Below are 16,631 nucleotides of genomic sequence, written 5' to 3'. Positions count from 1 at the left end.
AAAAAAAATTCTCTTCACCAATATTCTCTTAATTTTGGTAGAAATTACTCCAGGGATTAAGCTACCATCTAGAAATGAAATGCATGGGTGACATTGACTGGCTGATCTCAGGGCTGTTATTTAGTGTTACCTGATACCAACAAACAAGCCCTAGATCTTTAAATAGTGGGTAGTGTCATTTAGTCACAACAATGTTAAGAGCTCAATTTAGATACTAATGCACCTCATTTCAGCATCACCCAACTCCTTCCCTAACACCTGACAGGAAATGCAATACCTGACAAAATATGCACCACAAAAGGGACCGACACAAGTAACAGGAGTTAAGTGACAAAAAGCTGTGAATATGAGAATTCTTTTGAAATCAGACTTGAGTGATAACATTACATCAGCAAGCAGGTATTAAAATGATGTAGGTACTGCCATGTGGCCATCAGGTTTTCACAAGAGTCCACTGCACTTGAACATAAATCTGTTTGCCCCTATTGGGGTTTCTAGTATGCTATTCAATATTCTACTAGTACCTATTCATAATGCTTATAAAAAACATTATTAAAAAGTCTATCAACTGCTGTAATAACATTCCATAACATTTTTAACCATTTCCCGTTTTGTTCCTGCATTGACATAATGAAAATAAACCTGTTTACAATCTTTGGCACTGATAACCTAAATGTGAATTCCATACTATTCAGGAGGACAGACACAAACTACAAATGGTTGCAAACTGGCATAACACATCACTGAGGCCAGCATAAATGACCAATACAATTTAGATAAAAGATACCTGTTGCAGAATTCCTTATGCATGTTAGCGCACAAGACCATTGCCTGTAAAATTTAAAGGAGAAAAGTTAATAAACTTACTTAATTTTTTAAAATTGTTATGCAAATTAATATCTTCATTTAGAAAGTTATAGGATTGCAGTTATTTAGCTAACAACGCAACAAATTCAAGAGTATAATAATGGTAGATTAGTTAATCTTACATTGTCTACACAGAATCTTCAGACAAAAGCAGTCAGTTTGACCAAATACCCCAAAAGTATGTTTTCTTAAATCTGTCCAATATCTTCATTAGTGATTGTTAAAAGTATTGCTATTCCAAAAAACCAGCAAAGCAAATGCAAAAAAAAGATGCCACGTTCACTTTCAATGAAAAGGCATCTATTTCTGGTGTAATTTTGAATCAAAATTAAATAAGCACCTTAAAACTTTTTTTAATCAGATTTTACACTACATGAAGTCTAGTCCTCCCCAGGATTGAGGATGTAGAATTTAGAATGATGCAGCATAGATGGAGGCCACTTATCCTACCCTGCCTGTGCCAGATCTTTGGTAGATCTATCCAATGAATCACTTCATTTCATTTTCCCATATCTCTAACTTCACATCAGTTTTCTTGTGAACATTACTGCTCAATCTTTTTCGACCGCAAACTGAGGCTAGGCATTCCAGATCACACTAACTCGCTATTTGTCAAAATGTTTTGTCAATTCATCTTTCTTTAACTTGCTCCTTAAATCTGCATTCCAGGTTACTGGCCTTGCTGTCACTTTCTCCTTATTTCCTTCATCAAAACCATTTATAAGTTGAACACCTCTGACAAATAAATCTTTTGATTACCTTCCCCAAAGATAACAGCAGTAGTTTTTCCAGCCTCTCCATACAACCAAAGCTCCTTATCCTTGGCATCATGACAGTAACTCCATCTGCACCTTGAGATGGAATTGACATCTTTCTTAAAGTGTAATTCGCAAAATATTATCCAGGTACAGCAAGTAATTATGAAAGCAAACAGAACGTAATTGGTTTTTTTGCTTGGGAAATTGAATATAAATGTAGGGAAGTGATACTTCAGTTATAAAGAGCATTGGTGAGACCTCATCTGGAGTACCGTGTATTGGTATTGGTCTCCTTACTTAAGGAAGGATATTCGTGCACTCTAAGTAATTCAGAGGTTTACGAGACTAATACCTGGAGTGGATGGGTTGTATTATAAGGACTTGTACCTGCTAGAGTTCAGAAGAGTGAGCAGCAACTTGATTGAAGCATAAAAGATCTTGAAGGGACTTAACAGATTGGATGTGGAGAAGATGTTTCCACTTGTGGGTTAATCCAGGGGTCACGATTTAAAAATAAAGGATTGCCCATATAAGACTGAGATGCAGCTAAATATATATTTTAAGGCAGATGGATTCTTGACAAGCAGTAGGTGAAAGAGTAGACAGAAATGCGGGTCAGCCCTGTTCTTATTAAACAGTGGAGCAGGTTCGACTATCGTCCAACTGAGGCCTTTATTTTTATACGTTTAGGTTGAGCATAAAGTCCTCTTTGACCTTCTGGCTAACTGCAGCCTGTCCATGACTCTGATGCCTCTGCACTGAACCAAGGAAGTCAGAGTCCAACTGGAGGTCAGGTGCCGGCTCATCTGACTTCCTGCACGTGTAAGGTTTAGGAAGCTAAAATTGAACAGGGCCCTTGAGGAATATAAAGAAGCCAGAAAAGAACTTAAGAAGAGAATTAGGAGGGCCAAGAGGATCCATGAAAAGTACTTGGCGACTCGGATTAAAGAGAATCCCAAGGCATTCTATACATACAAAAAGAGCAAGAGGAGAACTAGGGAGAGAGTAGGAACACTCAAGGATAAAAGAGGGAACATGTGCTTGGAAGTGGAGGATGTGGGTGAGGTCCTAAATGAGTACTTTGCATCAGTATTCACCAAGAAGGAGGACATGGAGGAAAGTGAGATCAGTGTGGAGCATGCTAATATGCTAGGCATTTTGAGATAAAGAAAGAAGTGGTGTTGGGTCTTTTGAAGAACGTTAAGGTGGATAAGTCCCCAAGGCCTGATGGGATATACCCTAGGTTATTGAGAGAGGCAAGAGATGAGATTGCTAGTGCCTTGACCAAGATCTTTATGTCATCTCTAGCTGCAGGTGAGGTCCCGGAGGACTGGCGAGTAGCTAATGTCGTTCCATTGTTCAAGAAGGGAAATGGGGATAATCCTGGAAATTATAGTCTTATCAGTCTTATGTCGGTGATAGGGAAGCTATTGGAGAGGATTCTTAGGGATAGGATTTATGAGCATTTGGAAAAGCATGGCCTAATTTGGGATAGACAGCATACAGTAGCTTTCTGTGGGGCAGGTCATGTCTTACTAACTTGATTGAGTTTTTCAAGGAGGCAATGAAGGTGATCGATGAAGGTAAAGCAGCGGATGTTATCTACATGAATTTCAGTAAGGCATTCGACAAGGTGTCTCATGGTAGGCTCATTAAAGTGCATGGGATCCACAGTGACTTGACAGTTTGGATTCAGAATTGGCTTGCCCATAGAAGACAGAGGGTTGTTTTCAATGGGTCTTATTCTGGCTGGAGGTCTGTGACTAGTGCTGTTCCACAGGGATCCATACCAGGACCTCTGCTGTTTGTAATGTATATATGACCTGGATGAAAACATGGGATGGGTGGGTTAGTAAGTTTGCAGATGACACAAAGATTGGTGACGCTGTGGATAGTGTAGATGATTTCCAAAGGATACAGCAGATACAGATCAGATGCAGTTATGGGCAGGGACACGGCAGACAGAGTTTAATCCAGCCGAGTGTGAGGTGTTGCACTTTGGGAGATCAAATGTAATGGGACAGTACACAGTTAATGGCAGGACCCTAAACAGCGTTAATGTGCAGAGGGATCTTGGGGTCCAAGTCCAGAGCTCCCTGAAAGTGGCTGCACAAGTTGATAGGGTGGTAAAGAAGGCGTAAAGCATGCTTGCCTTTATTAGTCGAGGCACTGAGTTCAAGAATCAGGAAGTTATGCTGCAGATTTATAAAACTCTGGTTAGGCTACATCTAGAGTGGTGCATTCAATTCTGGTTGCCCCATTATAGGAAGGATGTAGAGGCTTTGGAGAGGGTGCAGAAGAGGTTCACCAGGATGCTGCCTGGATTAGAGGGCATGTGCTAGGAGGAGAGGCTGGACAAACAAATGTTGTTTTCTCCAGAGTGGCAGAGGCTGAGGGAGTACTGGTAGAAGTTTATAAAATCGTAAGAAGCATAAATTGAATAGACAGCCAGTATCTTTTTCCCCAGGGTTGAAATGTCTAATACTTGAGGGCATGCATTTAAGCTGAGAGGGGGAAAGTTCAAAGCATATATGCAGGGCAAGTTTTTTTTATAAACACACACACAGAGTGGTGGGTGCCTGGAATGTAAGGCCAGGGGTGTTCGTGGAGGCAGATATGATAGAGATGTTTAACAGGCTCTTGGACAGGCACATGGACATGCAAAGAGGGATATGGATTATGTGTAGGCAGAAGGGATTAGATTAATTAGGCACCATTAGCTTAATTAGTTTGGCACAACATCGTCGGCTGAAGGGCCTGTTCTTGTGTGTACTGTTCTATATTCTAAGGTATTTTTAAGTATCAGAATTATTTTTTTAATTACTTAAATATTTCAGGGACATTTAGGAACAGTTAAAAAGGCCTTTGAACACTACATGCTGTCAGAAGGCCATCAGAGCATTCCCTGAGCAAGCCCTAAGGTACTGGTGCCTAAGGCCTAGTCATTGGTTACAGCTCACTCCTACCCAAGGGATAACCCCAGAATCCAACCCTCCAACCAAACAATCTCACAGAACCATGACATGCAAGTATGATCCAACTCAATTGAGACAGGATCCCAAATGCTACTTTTTTTGTAAACAAAACTATCAATCTCAACTTGTCCTGCCAACTTCTAGCTTTGGATATCTACATCCCCTCGTTTCTTTGTTTCTCCCCTTTAAAATTATACCATTTTGTTCATATTAGCCATCTTCATTCTTCCTTCCAAAATTCACACTTCTCTAAATTTATTTGCCATGCATCTGCCCATTCTTACGATTTACACGGTTCTGAAACGTGCTACAATTTGCAACATTCCCCCATTTCATATCATCAGCAAATTTAGTACTTATAGTACTGAGCTGTTAGCTATGTTAAAAAAAGGTTGACCATTGATCTGAAAAACAACCATTTACAACTGCTCAGTAAATGAAAATCAGAAAACTGCAAATGCTGTGAAGGGTCACAGACCTGAAACTTTAATTACTTCTCTTTGCACAGATGCTGCCTGATCCACTGAGTTTCTCCAGCATGTTTTTTTTTTATTAACAACGTCTCTCTGATTTCCATTCCTTAGCCAATTTGTATGCATGTTACCATGTCATATTAATGCAACAGACATTTATTTCAGTAAGTCTATTAATTACAGCTTTGTCAAAGAGCTTTTAAAACTCAATAACATACCATCCACACTACCTTCATTGACAGTCTGCATTGACTTCTTTCAAATAATCAGGGAAGTCAAACACTTCAACAGTAATTTCCAATTAGGTAGCACTCCAAGCATAACAAAATCATGCCAAGGAATTTCATCAAACAAAAGGATACCAAACCATAAAAGGAGATGAACAACAGTTTGGTCTTAGGCAATAAAAACAGGAAGTACTGGAAATACTCAAAAGGTCAGGCAGCATCTGTGGAGAGTGAAACAGAATTAATAATGTCCTTCTTCAGGTGGATGGTGCTCTATTCACCCGATTCAGATGGAGATTGATTTGAAACATTAACTCTTCACAGATGCTGCCAGACCTGTCGAGTAACTCTTCACAGATGCTGCCAGACCTGTTGAGTATATCCAGCAATTTATTATCATTTCAAATTTCCAGCATGTGTTTTATTTTTGATTTTCAATTACATTTTAAGCACTGTTTTAAAGGGAGGAAAGACTGAGAATCAGAGAAGCAGAGATGGGAAGGAGGAAGACCGGGAAGGGATTTGGAACACATTTTTAAATTAAGCCAACGATGGTCTTCAACAACAGGGATGATGGGTGAACAGCACAGTCCAAGTTAAGGCATGGCAGCAGAACTTCGAATGACCTCAAGTTTACGGAGAGTAGAATAAGGGAAGCCATCCAGAAATGCACTGGTACATTTAAGTCCAGGGGTAACAAAGGCATAGGCATAGATGAGGGCTTCAGCGTCAAATAAGCTGAGGCAGGGCAGAGTCATGGAACATTGCAGAGGTGGAAATAGGCCGTCTTGTTTTTGGTAGGATACGGTCGGGGACTCCACTTGAACGACGGCTGGTCTGGAGTACTCGACATTCCTGACACCGTTCGTGATCTTGGTCCAAGGAGATGTGCCCAATGGACAGAAGGGTGCAAGACTCATTGCTTTACCTTTCGTTAAATGTTTTGCTAAATGCTTTTCTTTTGTTATTAAATTAATTATAACTACCTTTTAAGCCTTTTCTCTTATTTAACATCCTCCCAGATTTAGAACAACCTCTGAATCAGCACATTTTGGCACAGTCAGCAGGATCTGGGCAGTATGTTTAAGAGAAAAGTGAAACACAAGAAGGCAGAGTCATTCTGTATTCTGGGTTTGGATCTTTGGTAAATACGTTAGCATTTCCCCGGCATTGGGATGCCCCTTTGAAAGAAAAGCATAATTTGCCAGCAGCTGCAAAGGACTGTTTGGTGGAAGCAGGCTCCCCAGTCAGAAAGGATGTGTGCCCCAGATGGATTGGATCTTGTCAACAGTGCTACAAAAGACAAGTACAGAAATTCATGAACTGAATTAGAACATAGGATCACATGTGGCACTGTTGCAGGCAGTACAATACACTTTTAGGCTGTCAGCGGGGAAAGGGATGAAGTTAGCAACAGGAGAATAGAGCTTGTGATGGGAATTGAAAACAATGGCTTTGGCCTGTCCAAATATTTAGTTAGAGGAAATATCTGCTCTTCCAGTACTTGATATGGGACAAAGATTATAACTGAATACAGACAAAACAGTCTAGAGAAGTGATGGTGCAGCAAAGCTGGGTGCCTTCAGCATACACATGGAAACCAGCACCTGGTTCTGGTGTGATGCTTCTGAAGACACGCACGTTGATTTGAAATAGGAGGGAGACAAGGCTAGTTTCTTGCATGACACCAAACATATCGACACGAGGACGGGACAAGAAGCCATAGAGTCATAGGGAGATGCAGCATAGAAACAGGCCCTTCACCCCACACCAATCGTCAGCCACCCATTTACATTAATTCTACATTAAACCCATTTTTTATCCCACACCTTCATCAACCAACTCACCCACATACTAGCGACAACTTACAGTGGTCAATTAACCTACCAATCTGCACGTCTTTGGCACGTGAGAGGAAACTGGAGCACCTGGAGGAAACTCACGTGGGCACAGGGAGAACATGCAAATTCCACTTTTGGCAAAGTCAGGATTGAACCCAGGTCTCTTGTGCTGTGATGCAACAAGCCACGCAGCTGTGCCACCCTTAGCAAAGTAATGATAATCCTCTAGATGTGACTGGGTAGCTAGGAAAGGAACCAAGTGAATGCAGTGTTATCCAGTGGAGAGGATAGCATTGGGCAATATGGGCAGTTGTAACAAGTCAAGGAAGCCAAAGAGAAAAGGATTATCTTTGTTACAATCACAGCAAATGCCATTAGTAACTTTGATCAGAGTTGTTGGTGGAGAAATCCAATCTGAGAGATTCAAATAACTAGTCCTGGGTATGATAATCATGAAACTGGGATGTCACTGCGCTGCTTGGGGACTCAGAGGGGAAATGAAGATTGGAAGTGTTGTGATAGTCACAGAGAAAGATAGGACAGAGAGGTCAAAGGAAGTTTTCTTTTGTTGAGGACAGGTATGATAACAGGTTTTACAAAGACAGCACAATACCTGGAGAGAATTTGATACATCTTCTATAAATCTGTGCCAATTTTCATTTAATTCATGCTTTCAAATGCTAAAATGCCAATTAATTTTGCCCTGGATTACCATCTGTTTCTCCATTACCAGTGTTAGGCTGATTGACCATCTTTGTCGGGTTTATCTTTCCTCTTTCTTTAAATGAATGGTGTAACTTTTGCAATTTTCCAGCTCTCTGGCATTAGAAGTGAAAGCTGATGGCCAGAGTCTCTGCAACTTCTACACCTTCAAAGTTTAGGATGCATCCTATCTGAGCCAGGTTACCTTTCCACTTTAAAGTCTGTCAAGTTTTTTTTAAGAACCACCTTCTTATCTACTTCTGCCCTTTAAAATTATGCTGCCAAATAATGTACTGCTGCATTAGCATCATCCTCTTCTCCAATGAAGATGGTTGCAAAGTGCTTCTGCCCCATCCTCCATAAGATCTCCTCTACTTCAGAATGAGCTACAAAATTGATGGAATGAACCTTAAGTAGTTAAAGAACAGACTAGAAACTTGGTTTGTTTTTTTTTATTGTCACGGCTCTTAATTTAAGTGAAATATCAGAGATTGATAATGAAGAGTCTTTTTTTGGTACAAGTAACAATTTGCATTTAAGGATTGTATTCTTTCCTATTTTGGAGCAAAACGATACCACGTATTTACAGACAATCCTGTTTTATTTAGAGTACATTATTGGCCCCTTTCATTGTACGGTACTTTTGTGTATTTTCACCTTCACAAGTAATAGTCCGTTTGACTGCTTAAGGCCTATTTGCTAGTTCACAAAATCAGAGATTTCATATAACATACAATAAAGAAACACTCTAGATTTCATATAACATACAATAAAGAAATTTAGATAGGTGTTTGAAAAATAGGTAACCTGCTTTGAAAGTCACAGGATTGTACCAGCTGTCAACAATCTGATCACTGGCAAAATAAAGCATACTTCTTGTAACTTGCATACAATTTGTTTGATCTAGTTTGAGAGAGAGAGTCCACTTACCTAACGTCGCTGAATAATGCAACTGTGACTGATGTGATCTCCTTAGCTCTGATTAATAGGTTGCCCCCACACCGCCAACACAAAATTTGAGAACATTAACTTGGCGAACAGCATGGTCTATTATTAATGCCAAACTACATTTTTCCAGAGGCTGAATTAATGGCAATGTTGCAACGAGGCATTAAACCAAATTTCCACCTAGCCTATTAGATGCATACAAGCCACCATTTGAATAAAGCAAGGAACTTCTCTGGGTGTCCATGTCAACATTATCTCAGTCTGTTTTTATGGCATGGTGTGAGAAACCAACTGAAGAAGATACTTCCTCATCATGCATTTGACCCACGGATCTCAGCAAAGATCTGCAAGTTATAGAAACTTAAAAGTTCCTGAGGGGTCTTGACCAGATAGGTGCTTCCTCTTATGGGAAAAGGCAATACTTTTTCTCTAAGAATCACGTCTTTGAAATTCTCTTCCCCAGAGGATGGTGGAAACCGAAACTTTGAATATTTTTAAGGCAGACATTAATAGGTTCTTGATATGGGCTGAAAAGTTACCACAATGATATTGAAATGTGGAGTTGAGGTTAACCATGATCTTATCAAATGATGGAGCAACTGCAAGGGGACGAGTGGTTTACTCCAGCTTCTATTTCATACGTTTGTACGTAGAAATCAATGTTTTTAATCTTTTTATTATAATATTGCAGAAACACAAGAAGCAATCTTAAAAAACAACTGATGCCTCGATATCTGTAATAAGAGGTATTCATATGCCAGCGGCTCTACTTCGTTAGGAGTTTGAGGAGAGTTGGTATGTCACCAAAGACTCTTTCAAGTTTCTATAGATGTACAGTGAACAGCATTCTGAATGGCTGCATGACAGCCTAGTATGCAGGCTCCAATGCACAGGATCGCAAGAGGCTGCAGAGGGTTGTAGACTCAGCCAGCTCCATCACAGGCACAACCCTCCCCACCATCGAGGACACCTTCAAGAGGTGGTGCCTCAAGAAGGTGGCATCCACCACTAAAGACCTTCACCATCCAGGACATGCCCTCTTCTCGTTAATACCATTGGGGAGGAGGTACAGAAGCCTGCAGACCCACACTGAAGGATTCAGAAACAGCTTCTCCCCCTCTGCCACCAGATTTCTGAACGGTCCATGAACACTACTTTGTTATTCCTTTTTCTTTTGCACTATTTATTTACTTTTGTCATTTATAATAATTTTTATGTCTTTGCATTATACTGCTGCCGCAAAACAACACATTTCATGTAATACAAGTCGATGATAATAAATCTGATTCTGATTCAGTGAGATGCCCTGCACAGGCCTGGTTAAAACTTTCTGTTTATTTTCCCCTCAAACAGGACAAGGAAATTTCAGGAGTACGAACTAGTGTTTCTGTTTTACCCACGAGATCACACTACAACTTCACCACCATGCAAAGATGTTTTAACTTGTAACCAGACCAATGTTCACAAATGCAAACCTGCCACATTGCAATGAAAATTGGAGGCAGGGACCAGTGAATGGTGCCTAAAAATCCTGAAGATGGCACCTGGAGACTTGCAGCCTGGCACATGGGGTATCTGCAGCACAGCAACCCAGCACCTGGGAAACCCACAGCCTGGTACTAAGGCAAATCCTCATCCCAACACTCCAGCAAGTCAGAGCCTAGCAGCTGGGAAACCCACAGCCTGGTACTGAGGCAAATTCTCATCCCAGCAAATCAGAGGACTAGCACCTGGGAAACCCACAGACTGGACGAAGGCAAGTCACACCCAAATATCTGGGCAACCCATAGCCTGGTGTCTAGGGAACCAGTAGACTGACACCCGGGCAATTCCCAGCCTGGCACCCAGAGCAATGACAAGGAGACCTGTAGCTCGGCGACCCGCAGCCTAGCTCCTGGGCAACCCTGAGCCAGCCACGTAGACTGAGGCTGGAGCGCCTCGTCGCCCCGCTGCCCGATCACGCCCCGCTGCGAGCCCCGGACACTCACTGTTTCAGGCTCCTCCTCACCCAGCGCAGCAGTCGCTCATTCACTAACACCGCCGCCATGCTCGAAACCCGATGGGGAGGAGAACGGGCCTCCTATCGCAATTGCAAATGAAAGATATCTGAAACCAAACCGCTCTGTGCTAATAATGTTATGCTCATCAACAGATGATTTTTATCTGAACCCGAAAAGTAAACTTATGGGTTTGTGCTTTTTTTTCACTCAAAACTCCCCATGACTTTTCTATGTCCCTATAGCCGACCCGTAGCATCGTCACTGGGAACTAGCCAATCGCTTTTCAGTAATTGAAATCATGCAGCCAATCGGATGCGGAGGGAGTGGCTTTAAGGTCCTACCGCCCGCATTGTTTGATGCGAGCAGGTAACATGACCTTCAGTTCGAAATCTCGATGTGTTAATACAGCCTGAAGGAAGAGGACGGCTTAGTAACATCCTCGCAGACGGACATATCAAGGATCTGCGGATCCTTCTATGCCAGTCTGTACGACACGAAGGCCACAGACAGCACAGCCTCCCAGAACTTTCTGTCCTCTATCATGAAGGTCTTAGAGGACAGCAAGCGGGAGAATCTGGACGGACCACTGACCCTGGAGGAGCTGACTGGCTCCATCCATTCCTTTGAGTCGAATAAAACTCCTGGAAGCGACGGCTTACCGGCGGAGTTGTACTCGGCTCTGTGGGACTGGATGGGCCCCGACCTGCTGGAAGTGTACAACGCTATGCTTCGAGCTGGCAGCATGTCAGAGTCCATGAGGAAGGGCACCATTACCCTCATCTACAAGCAGAAGGGGAAGAGGGAGGACATCAGGAATTGGAGACCCATCTCACTGCTGAATGTGGATTATAAGATCCTGTCCAAGGCCATCGCCAACGGGGTCAAGTCTGCTCAGGGACAGGTGATCCACCCAGACCAAACCTGTGCTGTGCCTGGCAGGAAGATCTTTGACAGCCTGGTGCTGCTCAGAGATACGATCGTCTACGTGCAGGACAGAGGGGTGGACACCTGCCTGGTCAGCTTGGACCAGGAGAAGGCCTTCGACAGGATATCACACACATACATGTTGGACGTGCTCTCCAAAATGGGCTTTGGGGAGGGAATCAGGAATTGGATCCAACCGCCCTACACAGACATCCGTAGCGCAGTCCAGATCAATGGGTGGGAAACAGACAGCTTCCCCATCAAGTCTGGAGTCAGGCAGGGCTGCCCTCTCTCCCCTGTCTTGTTTGTATGTTGTATAGAACCCTTTGCCGAATCCATCAGAAAGGACGAGAGCATCAGAGGGGTGACGTTGCCAGGCAGCGGGGGCACCCAGGTGAAAACCTCCCTGTACATGGACGACGTCGCTGTCTTTTGCTCAGACCCGAGGTTAGTCGGCAGATTGATCAGCATCTGCGACCGGTTTGAGTTGGCATCAGGGGCCAGAGTCAACCACGCGAAGAGCGAGGCCATACTCTTCGGCAACTGGCCCAACCGAGCCAACGTCCCCTTCACCGTCAGGCCTGACTATCTGAAGGTGCTGGGGATCTGGTTCGGAGGGGCCGGGGCGTGCAACAAAAATTGGCGGGAGCGGATTGGGAAGGTGAAGCAGAAACTGGGACTGTGGGAACGCACTCCCTATCGATAACTGGGAAGAACCTGGTCATCAGGTGTGAGGTGCTCTCAGGGCTGCTGTACTTGGCGCAGGTGTGGCCTGTTGCTCGCTCCTCCGGCTTGGAAATCACCCGCGCCGTTTTCCAGTTCGTCTGGGGATCCAAGATGGAGCGGGTCCGACGGGTCACCATGCACAAGTCCCTGGACAATGGGGGTAAAGGTGTCCCCAGTGTCGTCCTCCTCCTGATGACCACCTTCGTCTGTGGCTGCATCAGGCTCTGCGTGGAACCCAAGTACGTGGGCACCAAGTGTCACTACGTACCGAGGTTCTACCTGTCCCGGCTGTTGCGAAGGATGGGCCTGGCCCCGTGGCCACACGGCGTCCCAGTCAGCTGGACGTTGCAGCACTACCTGTCCTTCGTGGAAAAGTTCTTCCAGACCAACCCCTTGGACCATAAGTCCATCAGGAAGTGGTCAGCACGGAACATCCTGCAGACACTGCAGGAGAAGGACTCAATGGACACCGTGAGGTGGTTCCCTGAGCAGACTGTCCAGACCATCTGGCAGAATGCCTCATCGCCAGAACTCACCAACAAGCACCAAGACCTCGCTTGGCTGGCGGTGAGAGGGGCCCTCCCAGTCAGATCCATCCTGCACGGTTGGGGCATCACCCCCAGCGCGCGCTGCCCCCGGGAGGACTGCGCCGGGGACGAGACGGTCGCTCACCTCTTTGCGGGCTGTGGGTTTGCGAGGAGGGTGTTGCGATAGATGCAGGGGTCCTTGGCACGTTTCATCCCAAGCAGCAGCGTAACAGAGGATTCTCTGATCTACGGGCTGTTCCCGGGGACACACACAGAGACGGACATCAGCTGCTGCTGGAAGGTCATCAACTTGGTGAAAGACGCCCTTTGGTCTGCCCGAAAATTGTTGGTCTCCCAGCACTGCGGGATGCCCATAGGGGAATGCTGCCGGAGTACGTGCTGAGGGACGCACTGAAGCTGGGTGCAGCCAGTGCGAGGGCTTGGTGGGGAAGGACGACAGTTTAGGGTTCTTCTGCCACTGGAGAGGGAGGGGCAGGGTCAGGCGAGGAAGCTGCTCAAATGTTGTAAATATGGGATTGGGGTATCACATCAGGGAGCCACACATGTGGCATCGGTGCTGGGTTTTTTTATATAAAAAGAGGTAACACTAAGAATTGAACTGTACACGAATGTAAAGGTTTGAACAGTTTTTTTATTATTGTATATAGTTTCTTTTATTATGAATAAAGTTTATTTTGTATAAAAAAAATACGTCAAGCAAGTCGAGTTTATTGTCATATGTACTTCATGTATGCACAGGTGCACTGAAAGACATACTTCCAGCATCATATAAGCAGTATGCAGAAGAAAAACATAAATGAAACAAATTATACACAACGTGATGACCTCTGTGAGGGTCAACTGGACAGATACAGTGGCAGAGCCTGAATCTGATCGAAGTCATTAAACAGAAACTTTTGTAACAAAAACAGAAAATGCTAGAAGTACTGGAAGGTCAGGCAGCATCTGTGGAAAGAGAGAGGGTTAATGTTTCAGGTCCAAGATCCTCAAATGAGGAAGAGAGAAATCTGTTTTCAGTTGTAGAAAAGGTGGGCGAGGGATAGGTGGAACAAAGGGTTATCTCTTAAAGGGTGACACCAAGTGAGTTAACGTGGCAATTAGGATCATATTATGCTTCTTTATCTATGTTCTGTGTTGCTAATAGCATGGCTAAGGGATATGGCTGACTATATAAAATGAAAAATTGAGGCCAAATTACACTTATGTATTAGTGGCAGAAACAGCCAGTTCTGATAGGGATAAAAGAAAGAGCAAGTTATCCAAACAAAGAACATCGAACATAAAACAGTGCACCACAGGAACAGGCCCTTTGGCCCACAATGTCTGTGCCAAGCATGATGTTGATTTAAACTAATTCTCTTCTGCCTGTACATGATCCATATCCCTCCATATGCATATGTTCAACAGCCTCTGAAACACCACTATCATGCCTGCTTCCACCACACTCCTAGCAGCCCATTCCAGACACCTACCTCTGTCAAAAAAAACTTACCTCACACATTTCCTTTAAACTTCCCCCCCCCCCCCCCATTTTAAATGCACGTCCTCTGGTATTTGTTATTTCTATCCTGGGGAAAAAGATTCTGACTGTCTACCCTATCTATACCTCCCATAATTTTATATACTTCTATCAGCTCTCCCCTCACTTTCTGATGTTCCAGAGGGAAAAAACAGGTTTGTCCAACCTCTCCTTGTAGTTTATACCCGCTAATCCAGGCAGCATTCTGGTTAAACCAACTCTGCACCCTTTCCATCGCCTCCACATCCCGTAATGGGGCGACAAGAATTGCGCACGATACTCCAAATGCAGCCTAACCAAAGTTTTATATAGCTGCAACATGACTTCCTGACTCTTATGCTCAATGCCCTGACCAATGAAGGCAAGCATGCTATATGCCTTCTTTGCTATCCTATCTACTTGCGTGGTCACTTTGTGAGGTTGAAGAATTTGATTTTGAGTCCAGACAGCCACGATGTGCACCAGATACTGTTCCTCAGGCTTACATTGGGCTTTGTTTTAACAGTGCAGGAGGTTACTGGCAGATAGGTTGGAGTGGGAATGTGATGGGGATTTCAAGTGGTAGGCAACCGGATGTCCTAGGTCACCCCTATGGTCACCCAGACTGCATTTGGAAGACCACATTGTGAACAGCAAATACATTATGCCAAATTGAAATAAGTGCAAGTGAATTGCTGTTTCAGCTAGAAAGACTGTATGAGTCCCTGGATAGTGGGAAGGGAAAAGGTGAAAGGGTGGGTATCGTAACTCCTGAGATTACATGAGAAAGTGCCATGAGATGGAGTGATTGGTGGGGACAGAAGACTGCACCAGGAAGTTGCAAAAGGAGTGATCCCTTTGAAATGTTGAGGGGGCAATATGTATCTGGTGGTAGAATCTCACAGGAGCTGCTGAAATTGTGCAGGATGGTCCATAGAATACAGTGGCTGGTGGGGTGGAAGGTGAGGGTCAAGAGAACTTTGTTCTTGCTCTGTCCAGGAGGTTGGAGAGTGAGACCAGATGTGTGAGAAATAGATGAAATGCAGTTGAGGGCTCTGTCCCTTATTTCAGATTTCCAGCATTTCCAGTCTTTGTTTTGTACTTGAAAAGATGAATCTTTTAGCTTGTTGATATTAAAAAGTTGCCCTTTAAAATTTCCCAAGTACTTAATTGACTATAAAGCACTTTGGGATGTCTTGAGATTAATACCATCAAAGCAAACCTGTTCATCCTGGAAAATTACATTGCTATTGTCCCTTTAAAAATTGTCCCACCGTCTTTCACAAACAGTAGGCTTGCAAGTTCTTCCAGATTGCTCATGGATGTCACATTTGCTTTCCACCAACCTGCAGGGTTCACTCTAAAGTCCATAGAACTTTTGAATAAAGATGAATAATGCACCCATTACCTCTGTAGCCAACTCAGCCTTGACTTTCAGCCTGTCATAATTATGTAGAATTATACTTTTACTAACAGTAATTTCCTTTGGTTTCTCAACCTCGTTAGACCCTTGGTTCTCTGAATTTGTGGCAGAATTATATTCTATCAGAATCTGCAACCTGGTATTCCAGCATATGTCTCACTGTAAAATTACCATCAAGGCAGGGAACCAAGAAATGTAGGAGGACATGCCAGGAACTATAGCAGGCACACCTGAGTGACAATTGGGGAAGCTACAATGCAAAATATGTGCTCATTAAACAGGAAAAGCATTATGCTTTAGCTAGATCTAAACAATTCCATTACCAATATATCAGATTAAAATTCCTGTCATGATGAGTCATGATTGGTGCTGGGCAGTTAAAACAATTAATGGGAAGCAGAAAAGCCAGAAACCAATGATAAATTGAAGGCAGCTCCACCCAGATCGTTGTTACTCATCTAATTCTTTTTAGGCAGTTCCTGGGGATCAAGGATGATTTGCTTCCAGTCTAGTTTATTGGCTTCTTGGGTGGAACAGTTAAACAATTTCCACCTGTCCTGTAGATTAACTCCACTCGAGCAATGGAATGGATGAGAAAGACTGAGAGAAATGTTTGAAGATGATGCAGCCTTGATACCAGTCTGCATTTAAGATTGTTTTTTGTTAAGATCTTGGCTTGCACATCATCTTGTGGCAGACGGAAGATGGAGATAAGTTTCTA

At 43.5% G+C, this 16,631-nt stretch overlaps 1 protein-coding gene across 1 annotated transcript in view; it reads right to left on the bottom strand.

Annotated features, from left to right (window-relative positions):
- Positions 1-11,093, bottom strand: part of mccc1 (methylcrotonyl-CoA carboxylase subunit) — a 53,451-nt gene extending 42,358 nt beyond the window's left edge. The window contains exons 1-2 of the mRNA XM_052017761.1: positions 10,780-11,093; positions 788-831 (exon numbers count right to left, since the gene is read on the bottom strand). Of these exons, the coding sequence (XP_051873721.1) occupies positions 788-831; positions 10,780-10,838 (103 nt within the window). The 5' untranslated portion in view covers positions 10,839-11,093. The remainder of the gene's footprint in view (positions 1-787; positions 832-10,779) is intronic.
- Between the last annotated feature and the right edge of the window lie 5,538 nt (positions 11,094-16,631).

The sequence above is a fragment of the Pristis pectinata genome, chromosome 6 (assembly GCF_009764475.1).
Source record: "Pristis pectinata isolate sPriPec2 chromosome 6, sPriPec2.1.pri, whole genome shotgun sequence".
In the NCBI taxonomy this organism is placed as follows: domain Eukaryota; kingdom Metazoa; phylum Chordata; class Chondrichthyes; order Rhinopristiformes; family Pristidae; genus Pristis; species Pristis pectinata.
Note: the sequence above shows the minus strand (reverse complement) of the source record. Positions and strands in the feature narration are given on the sequence as shown.